At 31.4% G+C, this 12,500-nt stretch overlaps 2 protein-coding genes across 10 annotated transcripts in view; one reads left to right on the top strand and one right to left on the bottom strand.

The window, feature by feature from the left end:
* LOC113040011 (calmodulin-regulated spectrin-associated protein 2-like) overlaps positions 1 to 2,484 on the bottom strand; it is a 34,362-nt gene extending 31,878 nt beyond the window's left edge. For 5 of the 8 annotated variants that reach the window (XM_026198191.1, XM_026198192.1, XM_026198193.1 and 2 more), the window contains exon 1: positions 1,853 to 2,484. In XM_026198191.1, coding sequence (XP_026053976.1) covers positions 1,853 to 1,994 — 142 coding nt within the window. In that variant the 5' untranslated portion in view covers positions 1,995 to 2,484. The remainder of the gene's footprint in view (positions 1 to 1,852) is intronic. The other 3 variants (XM_026198195.1, XM_026198197.1, XM_026198198.1) reach the window with 1 other exon arrangement.
* Positions 2,485 to 7,241: 4,757 nt separating this feature from the next.
* LOC113040679 (kinesin-like protein KIF14) overlaps positions 7,242 to 12,500 on the top strand; it is a 6,746-nt gene continuing 1,487 nt past the window's right edge. The window contains exons 1-3 of one of the 2 annotated variants that reach the window (XR_003275280.1): positions 7,242 to 7,395; positions 10,061 to 10,124; positions 10,267 to 10,402. Coding sequence is in view for 1 of the 2 variants with exons in the window: in XM_026198957.1 (XP_026054742.1) it covers positions 7,374 to 7,395; positions 10,061 to 10,124 (86 nt within the window). In the remaining variant the exon portion in view is untranslated. Of the gene's footprint in view, positions 7,396 to 10,060; positions 10,125 to 10,266; positions 10,403 to 12,500 lie in introns of those variants that run through there. The other variant, XM_026198957.1, reaches the window with a different exon arrangement.

Raw genomic sequence — 12,500 nt, 5'->3', positions numbered from 1 at the left:
ACGCTTGTATTTCATTTGAACTCGTCTGTTGGAATCATCCTCTTTACTTATACTTTTAAAGCCTGCTACATTATGTTTTAAATATTAGTGAAATGTGTTGATTTAATAATTCTTCAATGGAGAAACGTAGGCTTTTATCAGTTGTTCAGTTATCAGTCCTAAGGCTACACCTCAAAACAAGTCAACAAACAGGTCAATAACACCCTTAAGGTCTGTCAATCAGCCTACTGAACATTGCCATATGGACTTCAGTGTCTTGTTCATTGAATTTAAGGTCACTTTAAATCAAAGATGCTAAACAATAAGCGCTCTGACAGCAAGAGTTGTCATTTGTGTTGTGCATGGGCCTGAAGACCTGACTGTGCATTTTAATGAGACAAGAGGACCCAAAGGAGACCAGATGGCTGGTGGTCATCAGTTAGCCAATCACAATAGTTCTGTGCTGTTTGACTGAACATATAGCTCAATGCTAGCTATCAAATAAATCCAGATGTCAGTGTCAATCCACATGTGAAGCGAGTCAAGCGATAAGACTGAATACGAATATGTTATTTATGACCATAAATTCAGATTCAAGATGTGAAGATGAAATTAGGAGATGATTCATTCAGTCACATGGTTCACCACAGTGACAATAAACACTTTTGAACACCGTGGCTCATATATCACAACTTTGGTTCTTGTTAATTGATATTCTGACTGATATTCTGATATCAAGTCAAATCCCTTGTGGAAAAAAAAGTGTGCTTCAGTGTATTGGTGTACTTGTAGTGCACTATAAATCTTAGAAGTATACATTTATTTTTAAACTGGACTTGCAGATGTAATATTACTGAAATAAAAGACCACTTAAGTGCACTTTCCTGACTGTTTCGAAACACACTTAAGTACACTTTTAAAATACCCACTTTGTAATAATGCAGATTAAAAGTTTTACTTGTTAAATCATTATGTTTTAATCATCTCTTGTCATGCTTTCATTGTGATGTGTTGACTAACATACTAAAGCACATTTAAAATACTTGTTTTATTCACTATTACGTTTTCATATTTGTAGATATATACTAAATAGCAACTTCGTAATTACAAATGTGTAATTGAAAATATATTTAAATATACAAGCTTCAACAGAAATGACATTAAAATATAGAAGATTTTGTTGACCATAAATGCTTTCCATGAGTGTACTTTCGCCATATCTCAAAAAAAAAAAATATTTCAATTTAAACTATAATACATTTAATTAAATCACAAATAGCATGCAGTTAAGTGTCTGAAAACATTACAGTCAGTTCACACTTAAGTACTCTTTTTGCTAAATTTGCTTAAGTGTCCTTCTTTGTCACAAGGGATTGTTTTAGTTTCAACATATAATTGTAAAAAACAAACAAACAAAACATTGTGTATATATTATGTAAAGTGTCACGTTTATAAAATGATGCACTTTGGATGGTAGGCTGACCATTACTACTACACTCGTACATATCTACAAACCATGCAGTACTTGTTTTATTAGTGTTGGATATCATTTACATTACAGCATGAAGTAGTGGATGCAGTTAAAAAACAGTTACTTAACATGTGATTGTTTATGAGGTTACATATTGTTGAATATTTAACATTATACAACATGATTTAATACAAAATCATTTTTTAGGGGTATGCATGAGCAAAATGCTTTTATTGACACTGAATATTACATTGTAAAATGAATTCGTACTTAAAAATTCTATTTTGACATTTACGTATTTTCCTCTATTTATAACTGATACCAATTGTATTCAATGCAACACATTGAAAATCAAATCAAGAGACAAAGATGAAGGTGGAGAAAGAGAAACACGCCACCTACCTGTACCAAAGGCTTTGGCCACCAGCCACGTGAGGCTGGCTCTGATTTTCGCTCTATTAAAATCATAATGCTCGAAGGACTTGATGGCAGGAACAATGCAAGTGTTTTTCGGGTGTCTGGGGTCGCTCAGATCTCCCATCATCTTCACAGCTGCGGTGTCACATCCAGCTCTCACAACGATGACATCTCTCCGAAGGAATTCAACGCATCAGATCGGACCTTTGCCTTTTGCTCTCATACATAGAATAGATTTTGTAACATATGTGTGTCAGGTCGCTGCTCAAACACACGCTCGGGCTTATTTTCACATCTAACTCGGGCCGTTTCGGTAATAAATGTGGGGTTCTGCCCATAGAGCTTCATCCATTCTGGTACCCCAGTTTTTCTCCTTGATGATCCTTCATGTCCCGAGTTAGGAGGTGTCGCTGTCTAAAAACTCTTTGTCTTCTTCAGGACGTCGCCATGCTCTGGCCACATATTCCCATCTGGATATTTAAGGGTAGGCTATGCTCCCTCTATTCATCCAGCGTCCTGCGGTCTCCCTGCAGCGGTGCGAGCGAGCGTGAGCCCTCTGCGCATGCGCGCTCCGCCCAACACGCCAACAACCCCAAACTGGCAGAAATTGGGACTGTGCAGGAAATATGATCCGATGACATTTTATAAGATTGATTTCATCATTTTATAACGGACAGTCTTTATAATATTCTGTCTATCTATTTATCTATCTATCTATCTATCTATCTATCTATCTATCTATCTATCTATCTATCTGATTGACCATTAGTTCCCCAATGTACTGAACTCAAAAATATTTATTCAGTTATTATAAGCAGATAAAATAAGTACAATAGATAAATTGTAAACAGTTTTCTTAGTCACCTTTAATTCTTGCTGAATATACATGAAAACATACATAAATGTATGCTTTTTTATCCTGAAAATTAATTTCTTCATTATATATTATTAACCGATATAATAATATAATTACAGTTTTCTCAGTCACTTTGGTGCATTTCTCAGATCAGAAATTAAATTCTCAAAACTACTTTTTCAACCTCCACATCATTGACAGACAGACAGACAGACAGATAGATAGATAGAGACAGAGAGACAGACAGATAGAGACAGACAGATATATAGATCCTGAAACACAAGGCTATACGGCTGGATAATGTCAGGGCCGTTGTGGTTGATGAGGTATTAATTGATTGTTATTAATTTATTATTGTTTATTAATTTACTGTATTTTGTGTAATGTCTGTTTATTTATTGTTTTATTTATAGTAGTTTATGTATGTATGAATTTATTTATTTATGTTTTATTTATTTACTGTATTTTATGTACGATTTGATTATGTTACAGTATATTAATTGTTTTTTTGTTTTATTTATTTATTTATATTTTATGTATGTATTTTTTTAATTTGTTTCAGTTACTATATTTTATACATTGTTTTATTAATTTACGTGTATAAATGAATTTTTGTTTTATGTATTTATTATGTTTTATCTATTTGTTGTTTATTGTTTTTATTTATCGTTTTATTTACATGTTTATTGATTAATACATTTATTTATGTATCATTCTTTTATGTTTTATTGATTATTTAAACATATTTTAATCAGTGTTATTATGAATAGCATTCTCAAAAACGGCAAAGGTGGATACCACGCCGAAGATGAGATTCCAGCAACAGGTTCTTGAGGTTTTGGAGCAGGTCCCGCTGTTGACGTCTGTTGGATTGAAAGCTTCTGTCGATTCTGTCAGCTTGTTGACAGAAATGCAGTTATAGTGGAAGTCTATGGGGCAGTCTTTGCCCTCCTCTCCAGAGGAAATGGGTGGGTCCTCAAATGGCTTTGCTCCAGGAAAACTATCAACGGCTCAGGAAATGGAGCATTTATTCAAGATTCAAGATTTTTATTTGTCACATACATGGTTATATGGAGAGCATATGACCAGCGGTGAAATGTAAGTAAATATAAATGATAACTCACAGCCCATGGAAATAAAATGACTGCCCCCAGGAAATTGTCAATCAAAACAAATAAATATTGTATATGTTAATGTATAATAATACTATAATATATATTTAACATTTTAGAACAATTGTCCACCAAAAATATTAAAGAACTAATAAATATGAGAGTCTTTATTTAATATCATATCTTATATTTTAGAACAATTGTCCATCAGAAATATGAAATAACAAAAATGGTAAATCTATATTCAGGAATACGATATAGATAAAAGTAAATAAGTAAACACAATTCTTTATTAATAATATATTTAATAATGTAGTATACTTGTCCATTCATATGAAATATCAATTGCTAAATACGTTCATATTTAGAAATATGAAGGAAAAAAGATTAAAAAAAATAATAATATTATTATTTTATTTTAAACTGAAGTGTCCATAAAAATATATTAACAGTTGATAAATATGAGTTCATAAATATTGAAGAAATAATAAAACATTATTTTACGTTACAAACTGTTTATAAATATTATATTTTAGAATCAGTGTTCATCAGAAATTCATAAATGTGAAATTAAATGAATAAATAAATATACAAATATTGTGAATTAAAAATATAATTGAATATGAATGCCACATATTTGTGGGTTTGTTTTCATTAGGATATTATGTAAATTGTGATTTGTTCGTGTGTGTATGTGTGTGTGTGTGTGTGTGTGTGTGTGTGTTTAAAGGACAGAAAGCTGCAGTGGGAACGCAACAAAATTGCAAAGGCAATGGAAAAAAAATATATAAAAAATTATAACATATTTTATTCTTTTCTATTCAGTTATATTTAATATATTACATTTGTCTGTATTTTGTTTTACATTGAATATTTTTTAATTATTGAGCATTAAAATGAAGATTAACAATGAATAAATCGTGTAACTCTAGTAGACAGCGTCATCTGTTGGTAGTTGTGCGTAACTACACGCCTTTGCGTCAAACACACAACTGCAGCAGCAAGACAGAGGCCCCCACAGATGAGCACAGACACCATGAGATCCTCGTGTGGAGCAAGAGGTGAGAGGGTTCAGACTGACATGACACCCGCCTCACGTTCAGCACAGGTGAGGAGACCCACAGCTCATGGAGGAGCTGCTCCTCTGGAAGCTGTGAGAAGAACAAGTGCTCAACGACCTCAAGAGATGAAGATGGAGAACAGTGTTGCTCACTCTCGCAGTTCGAGCTAGACCCTTCCCTTTAAGGTAAGAAATCTTTTTAAACGTTTTTTTTTGTTCTTGTTTTTTGTTGGCGGCATGTTGTTTTTTAGGCAAATTTTAGTGTCAAAATTTATTCTTAAAAAAAAACCTAATTAAAAATCTCTAAATGAAAATCTCAAAAGAGAGCCATATATATATATATATATATATATATATATATATATATATATATATATATATATATATATATATATATATATATATATATTGTTTATATATAAAATAAAACAATACAAAAAGCGATAACATAACAAAACAGACAACAAAATAAACAAAATAAATAAATAAATAAGTTATATACATATTTTATTTTTTATTCATATTTTATTTTTTTTGTTTCTGGTTTTTTTCTGTTATTGCATTTTTTTGGTTTATTTAGTAGTTTTTTATGTTTTCTATTTAGTTTTGTTGTTTTTGTTTTTATTTTACTGTTTTTTTGTTATTTCATGAAATGTTATTTTATTATTTTTTGTTACGTTATGTTTTTTTGTTTTTTATTTATTTTCCTTTGTTGTGTTGTGTTGTTTTAAAATTAAATTAAATTAAATTAAATTAAATTAAATTAAATTAAATTAAATTAAATTAAATTAAATTAAATTAAATTAAATTAAATTAAATTTAATTTAATTAAATGTTTTGTGTCGCTGTCACTAATCTGTATGCTCTCTTTCAGGAACGTAATCACATCTTATGCTGATATTCAGGTAATTTAAAGCGTCTGTTTTTACATCCATTAGCTACATATTATTTTTGTTCTTACCATTAATCCATTTTCCCTCCCCCAACATCACAGACTTGGCTTGAACTAGATAACAAACAGAGAGCCTCGGCCGCCGCTGGCATGAACAATAAAAGCTCCAGATCACACTCTATTTTGACTCTGTTCATGACGCAAACTAAAGTAAGCCCCTCAGATCTATGTGCAATGAGATGCTACTTTTACTTCAGCCAACATATGAATACTTGGTAACACTTTAGAATAAGGTTCCATTAGTTAATGTTAGTTAATGTATTAATTAACATGAACAAACAATGAATAATACATTTATTACTGTATTTATTCATTTGCGTTAATGTTAGTTAATGAAAATACAGTTATTCATTGTTAGTTCATGGTAATTCACAGTGCATTAACTAATGTTAACAAGCACGACTTTTGATTTAAATAATGCATTAGTAAATGTTGAAATTAACATGAACTAAGACTTATAAATGCTGAAGAAGGATTGTTCTTGCTTAGTTCATGTTAACGAAAGTAGTTAACTAATATTAACTAATGGAACCTTATTCTAAAGTGTTACCGAATACTTTAATGATGTGTTTGTTATAGTTGTAGTTATGTGATGATGTTTTCATTTGCACAGACAGAGTTTGTGGAGGAGAGAGGAGCACGATCACTGCATCACCAGTCAGATAAACCTGGAGGATCTGGGACTGTACTTCAGCCCAGACCAGTGGAGACCGGCTCAGGCTAACCCAGCTTGCAGTAGCTCTGTTTATCCAGTGTCATGATTACTCACAGTGCATTCTGCTGCTTACTCTTATACGTTAAATAGCGGGGAATTGGATTGCAATATTTGACCAAATACTGCAATATATCATGAAATCTTAAATCGGACATATCTGAAGCTTTTTGAAATTCGCACAACAGTACCAACAACATTTATTACATTTGTATGAAATGTCAAATATGGCACAACAGGCAAGATTTTTTTTTTTTTCTGACAAAAGCAGCAGAAGTGCTCTAGCTCCCTCTTGTGTTCAGGTTACTGAAGGAAAGCCTCCAAGATGGCCATGATTACCACACTGAGGACACCAACGCCAAACTGATCCGAGGTCAGTAACAGTTACAGCTCTTTATTCTGTCTGTCCGTCAGCTCTCATGCTCCTCAAGAAGGGTGTGTTTTAGAGCTCTCCCCTAGAGGGCAGCATTTACACTAATGGGACGTCCTCAGTGAATTCTGTTCTGTACTGCCAGGAATTAAAATGTCTGTTTTTTTTTTTGTTTTTTTTTTTTACTTATTATTTTTTTGTATATATACAACAATAATAATTTATAATTATAATATATTTAATTGAACTATTATTAAATTTACATAGTGATTTTTTTATGTATATCATTAAGAATGTGTGTGACATAACTGTGTCCAGAGCTGAAATCAGAGGTGGAGAAGCTCTGTGTTGCTCAGATGAGCTCTCAGGGCATCAAACCCAAGAAAAAGAGACGGTTTCAGCAAGAGATCGCCTCTCTTTAGACTAAACTCTCTCAACAGGAGCATGAAATGGCCGAGGCTCACAGGTGAGTGGCTATAAACGGCAAAACTCAGGATTATGACTCGCATTATACACTGAAAATAAAAGAAAGCGCTGTTTTTCAAATCAAACAGTATATCTGAGGAATATCTAATATCGACAGACTTGATTATGTCTAATGTTTAAAGCAGAATAAAGAAGAAATATATATATATATATATATATATATATATATATATATATATATATATATGTATATGTATGTAGATAGGGTCAGTTTTGATTTGATTGACAGCCTGTGATCACTTTGAATCATTTTTATTTATATTTATATTGTTCAGCTTATTGACAGTAATCTATACAATCATGTTTTGCGTACTTGCTTTTTAATAGCATAAAAGGCTGAATTTTTACTGTTTTTATTTTTATTATTATTATTACAATTTTAATATAATAACAACAATACAATAATAATAAAAAAAATTATATGATAAATAAATTTCTGTAAACTGTGTTTATGGAATAACGCAATGCACTTATTATAATATATAAAATATTTGTAAATAATTAATATATTATTATGTAAATATTAATATAAGTATAAAATGTGGGGTAAGTCAGTATTAAAAAAAACTTTTATACAGCAAGGATACATTAATGGATGGCAGTAAATCCATTAATAATGTTACAAAATATTTTTATTTTAAATAAATGCTCTTCTATTACACTTTCTATTTATCAAACAATCCTGAAAAAGTGTATCACAGTTTCCACAAAAATATTAAGCAGTTCAACTGTTTTCAACACTGATAATAATGTTTCTTGAGCAGCAAATCAGCAAATTAGCATGATTTCTGAATGATCATGTGACACTGAAGACCGGAGTAATGATTCTGAAAATATGGCTTTGATCACAGGAATAAATAACATTTTTACATGTATTAAAATAAAAAAAAGTTATTTTAAATTCTAAGAATATTTCACATTAGTGCTGTTTTTACTGTCGTTCTATAAAATCGTAAAATCATACTTGTGAGCAAAAGAGACTTGTCCTTAAAAAAAAAAAAAAAAAAATTATAATAATTTTACCGACACCAAGCTTTTAGACAATAATGTTGATAAAAATAATCAAGCTTTTTAAAATGACTGTTTCTTCTTGCTTTGATTTTCAGTAAGTGAACTATGGATGCTCATTTTATCTATCAACGAATGGTTAACCAAATTTTTACTGATTTATACAATCAGATAAACGGTTTAAAAAGTAATTTATTTATTTTTTATCAGTAATTTATCAAAATATTTTAAAAGGTTTGCTGCATTGTTAAAATAAGCATATAAAAATAAAAGTGCGTTTAAAAAAAAAAAAAACAAGTCACATATAGGTCGCATTTTATTATTTCATTCAGAAAAGACCTAATGCCGATGCAAAATGTTTACAAACATTATAATAAAGACTGTAAACATAGCTAGGCTATATTAGTTGCTCTCACTCCAAAACAAAGCCTTTCAATTAAGTAGGATTCAGAAAATAACAAATTTAAAGTATAAGAAGCTATAGTTATATAAATGACAAGTCAAAACGAATTCATTTAGGCTAAAATTAAACTGAAACCACCATTAAGTCTTTCATTCGACACAAAATCAAATGTTTTCGTATTCGCAATGTATTTGAATGCCAAAATATTATTTATTATGTAAACCTGGTTTTGTAGGCTACTTCAGTCGCATTTTATAATAAAGATAATCGAAATTGTAAAAGGTTTGCTTTTATTTGGGTACGTTCACAATAAAAAAATCTTTGTGCTTTTGTAAAATAGGCCTAAATAAAAATAGCATACCGCTTTCTGCCATCTTGGTTTCCTTTCGTGCACCACAAAAATGAACCAAAACTCTGCATATTAGGCTACTTGTTGCACTCCCCCCCCCATTTTCTTAATTTATTAAGTAAAAATATATTTCTCGTATAGACCTAGCTTTATCAAGTTTTTCTCCGCTCACAGAAGCGCTGCAGGTGCGTGATGTGATATGAAGACCATGCTGTGAATCCTCATGTTGTTTGCTGCTTTTTGTGCATGTAAAATGAATCCCTATTACATACACTTATGCTTCTTAATTCAATTAAATTCTAATTTAAAATAATTTTGTCAGTTAACGTTTAATAATCGGTTAATGAAAGCCGATTATCGTTTAGGAGAAATAACCCAAGATATTGTGAATTTGAATCCTTTGTACCTTTATATCAACCACTTTAACAACAAATGCAGATATTTACAGAAATATTTACTAAAATCATAGAAGAGTAAGGGAGTAACCTGCCTCAAACACAACCTTAGCTTCTCAGATGTTTCTCATTCCTTTAAAGTACAAAAATACGTGGCCTGTAGCCAGATTTTGGAACAGAAAAAGCCGAAAACACATTTCCTGGCCATCCCTGTGTAGTTTGCTGTGGTCGCAGCTCACAGTAAATGAGATGTTTGAGGGGTGAAACATGTTTGGCTGTTCTCCCATCCCGTGACATCAGTGGAAAGCTCGGAAAAGTCGTTTTATTATAATTCCAATTAGTTTTATTGTAATATAAAACTTTGGCACATACTTGCAGCTAGTGTGTTAAAACGTTTTAAACATTAAAGACTGAATCGTGTTTTGACTGATGTTTTTAAATGATGTACATATCAAGGTTTTACAATCTTTGTGTCATTCAATATGTGCAGAACTTGGAAAGAAAGACTGGAAGAGGCAGAGAGGAGGAAGCGTGAAGAAACCAAAGAGCTGCAGGTAATGATTCACCCCACACTTACAAATAACGGTCAGACTTCAGTGTGATGGATCGATGAGCTTTTCAAATGGCTTTCATGGCCATTTTCTCTCTCTTTCTTCTTCACTTTGTTCATTTGTTTATTCGCTGTACCTCGTTCAGCACGCTAGCGTCACCTTTAAAGTGGATAATCGGCCGCCTAACCTTGTGAACCTGAACGAGGATCCGCAGCTGTCAGAGATGCTGCTGTACATGATTAAAGAGAGCGAGACCAAGGCCAGCAAACTCAAGTCTGACGACATCCAGCTGTCTGGAGCTCTCATCGCCCACAGTCATCATTCACTTTAAATCATCTTAAAAATGATTGGATTTACTGTATACATTTAAATTAACAGTTCAACTACTTCTTTCATTATTTACTCACCCTCATTTAATTTTCAAATCTGTATGAGTTTTTTTTTCTTCTGTTGAACACTAAACAAGATAAGCCAAAGACTAACCAAACATTTGCTGGTAGCCACTGACTTCCATTGTATTTTTATCGCTATAAAATGGAAGTCAATGGCTACCGTCACCTGTTTGGTAGCCAGCCTTCTTCAAAATGTGTTCTTTTGTGTTCAGCAGAAGAAGAAAAGTACCGATTTGGAACGACATGAAGGTGAGTAAATATTTTGGGCGAATTATTCCTTCAACTACAACTAATAAAAATAATTTTCAGTGATTTAAATATAATTTAAATAAATTTATAGTAGATAAAATACCTTAGCTTCAAAATACCTTAGCTGATCCTCCAACTCCAAATGAAGTGCTTGAAATCATACTAAAGATGAAGGACACAGCTCCAGGACATGATGAAATTGGAGCTAGTCTCATAAAGAAAGTAGCTTCCTCTATTATTGAGCCTGTAACATATGTTCTCTCTTTGTCACTTAAAACAGGCGTTGTACCAAGAGATCTCAAATTAGCTAAAGTAATTCCCTTGTTTAAGTCTGGGAATTCACATTTATTGAACAGTTATTGACCTATTTCAGTTTTACCTTTCTTTTCTAAAATACTTGAAAAACTAGATTATAAAAGGTTATTAAAACACTTCACAGAAAATTTTATCTTATATGATCACCAGTATGGCTTCAGAGAGAACATGTCTATAGAAATGGCTCTTTTACAGTTTTTCGACAAAATTACAAAAAAATCTGCATGAGAAAAATAATACTATTGGTATATTTCTAGACTTGTCAAAAGCATTTGACACAGTAAATCATAATATTCTTTTAGCAAAATTAGAGAATTATGGCATTAAACATATAGCCTTAACTTGGGTACAAAATTATTTGGAAGAGAGAGAGCAATTTGTTTATTTCAACAATCTGAGCTCAAGTAGGGGAAAACTTTTATGTGGGGTACCGCAGGGGTCCATTTTGGGACCTCTATTATTTCCAATTTATATCAATGATTTAAGAGTTGTTTATAAAAATGTTATCCAACTCATGTTTGCAGATGATACATGTCTTCTATTATCTCATTCTAACATTTACACATTGATAAGAGTAGTAAATTAACAATTACAAAATATTTCTAAATGGTTTAAAATAATCAACTCTCTCTTAATATACAAAAAACTAACTTTATGATTTTTAGCACAAAAAACAAAGGAGATTGTCAAGACATAGAGGTATCAATTGATGGTTTAAAAATTGGCCAAGTGAACCAAATAAAATTTTTAGGTGTCATTGTCGACCACAAACTAACCTGGAAATATCATATCCAGCATGTTTGCAGAAAAATAATTAAATCTGTTGGTATACTGAGTAGAGTTCGTTCTTTAATTGATATTTCATGTATGAAAACATTATATTACAGTTTGATCTATCCCCACATTTTGTACTGTAATATTGTTTGGGGTGCAACATGCCAAACATATCTAAATAAGATTTTATTAATACAAAAGAAATTGTTAAGAATTATGAGTAATTCAAATAGATTGTCATCATCTGCTCCGCTTTTCATAAAATATAACATTTTGACAATATTCAATGTTAACATCTATTGCATAAATACCTTTATGTACAAGTATGTGTATATGACAAATATTATGCCCAGAGTTTTTAATAACTTTTTCATGTATTCTTCGGATGTTCATGCCTACTCCACACAAGGCACTGCAAAGATTTTTATCTTCCTTTTTGTAGAACTACAGCCAACCAATCTACACTGAAATACAGAGGACCTTCCCTCTGGAATCATTTAGACCCTGCTTTAAAGACTAAAACCACTCTAAATTATTTCAAAAGAGAGCTGAAAATAATGTTAACATATCAATAAGTTTATCTTGGTAATTTGTTTATTAAAATGTTTGATGTACTGATTGTATTGTCTTGCTTGATCATGTAATTTTA

The sequence above is a fragment of the Carassius auratus genome, chromosome 22 (assembly GCF_003368295.1).
Source record: "Carassius auratus strain Wakin chromosome 22, ASM336829v1, whole genome shotgun sequence".
Taxonomy (NCBI): domain Eukaryota; kingdom Metazoa; phylum Chordata; class Actinopteri; order Cypriniformes; family Cyprinidae; genus Carassius; species Carassius auratus.
This window is presented reverse-complemented; position numbering and strand designations above follow the sequence as displayed.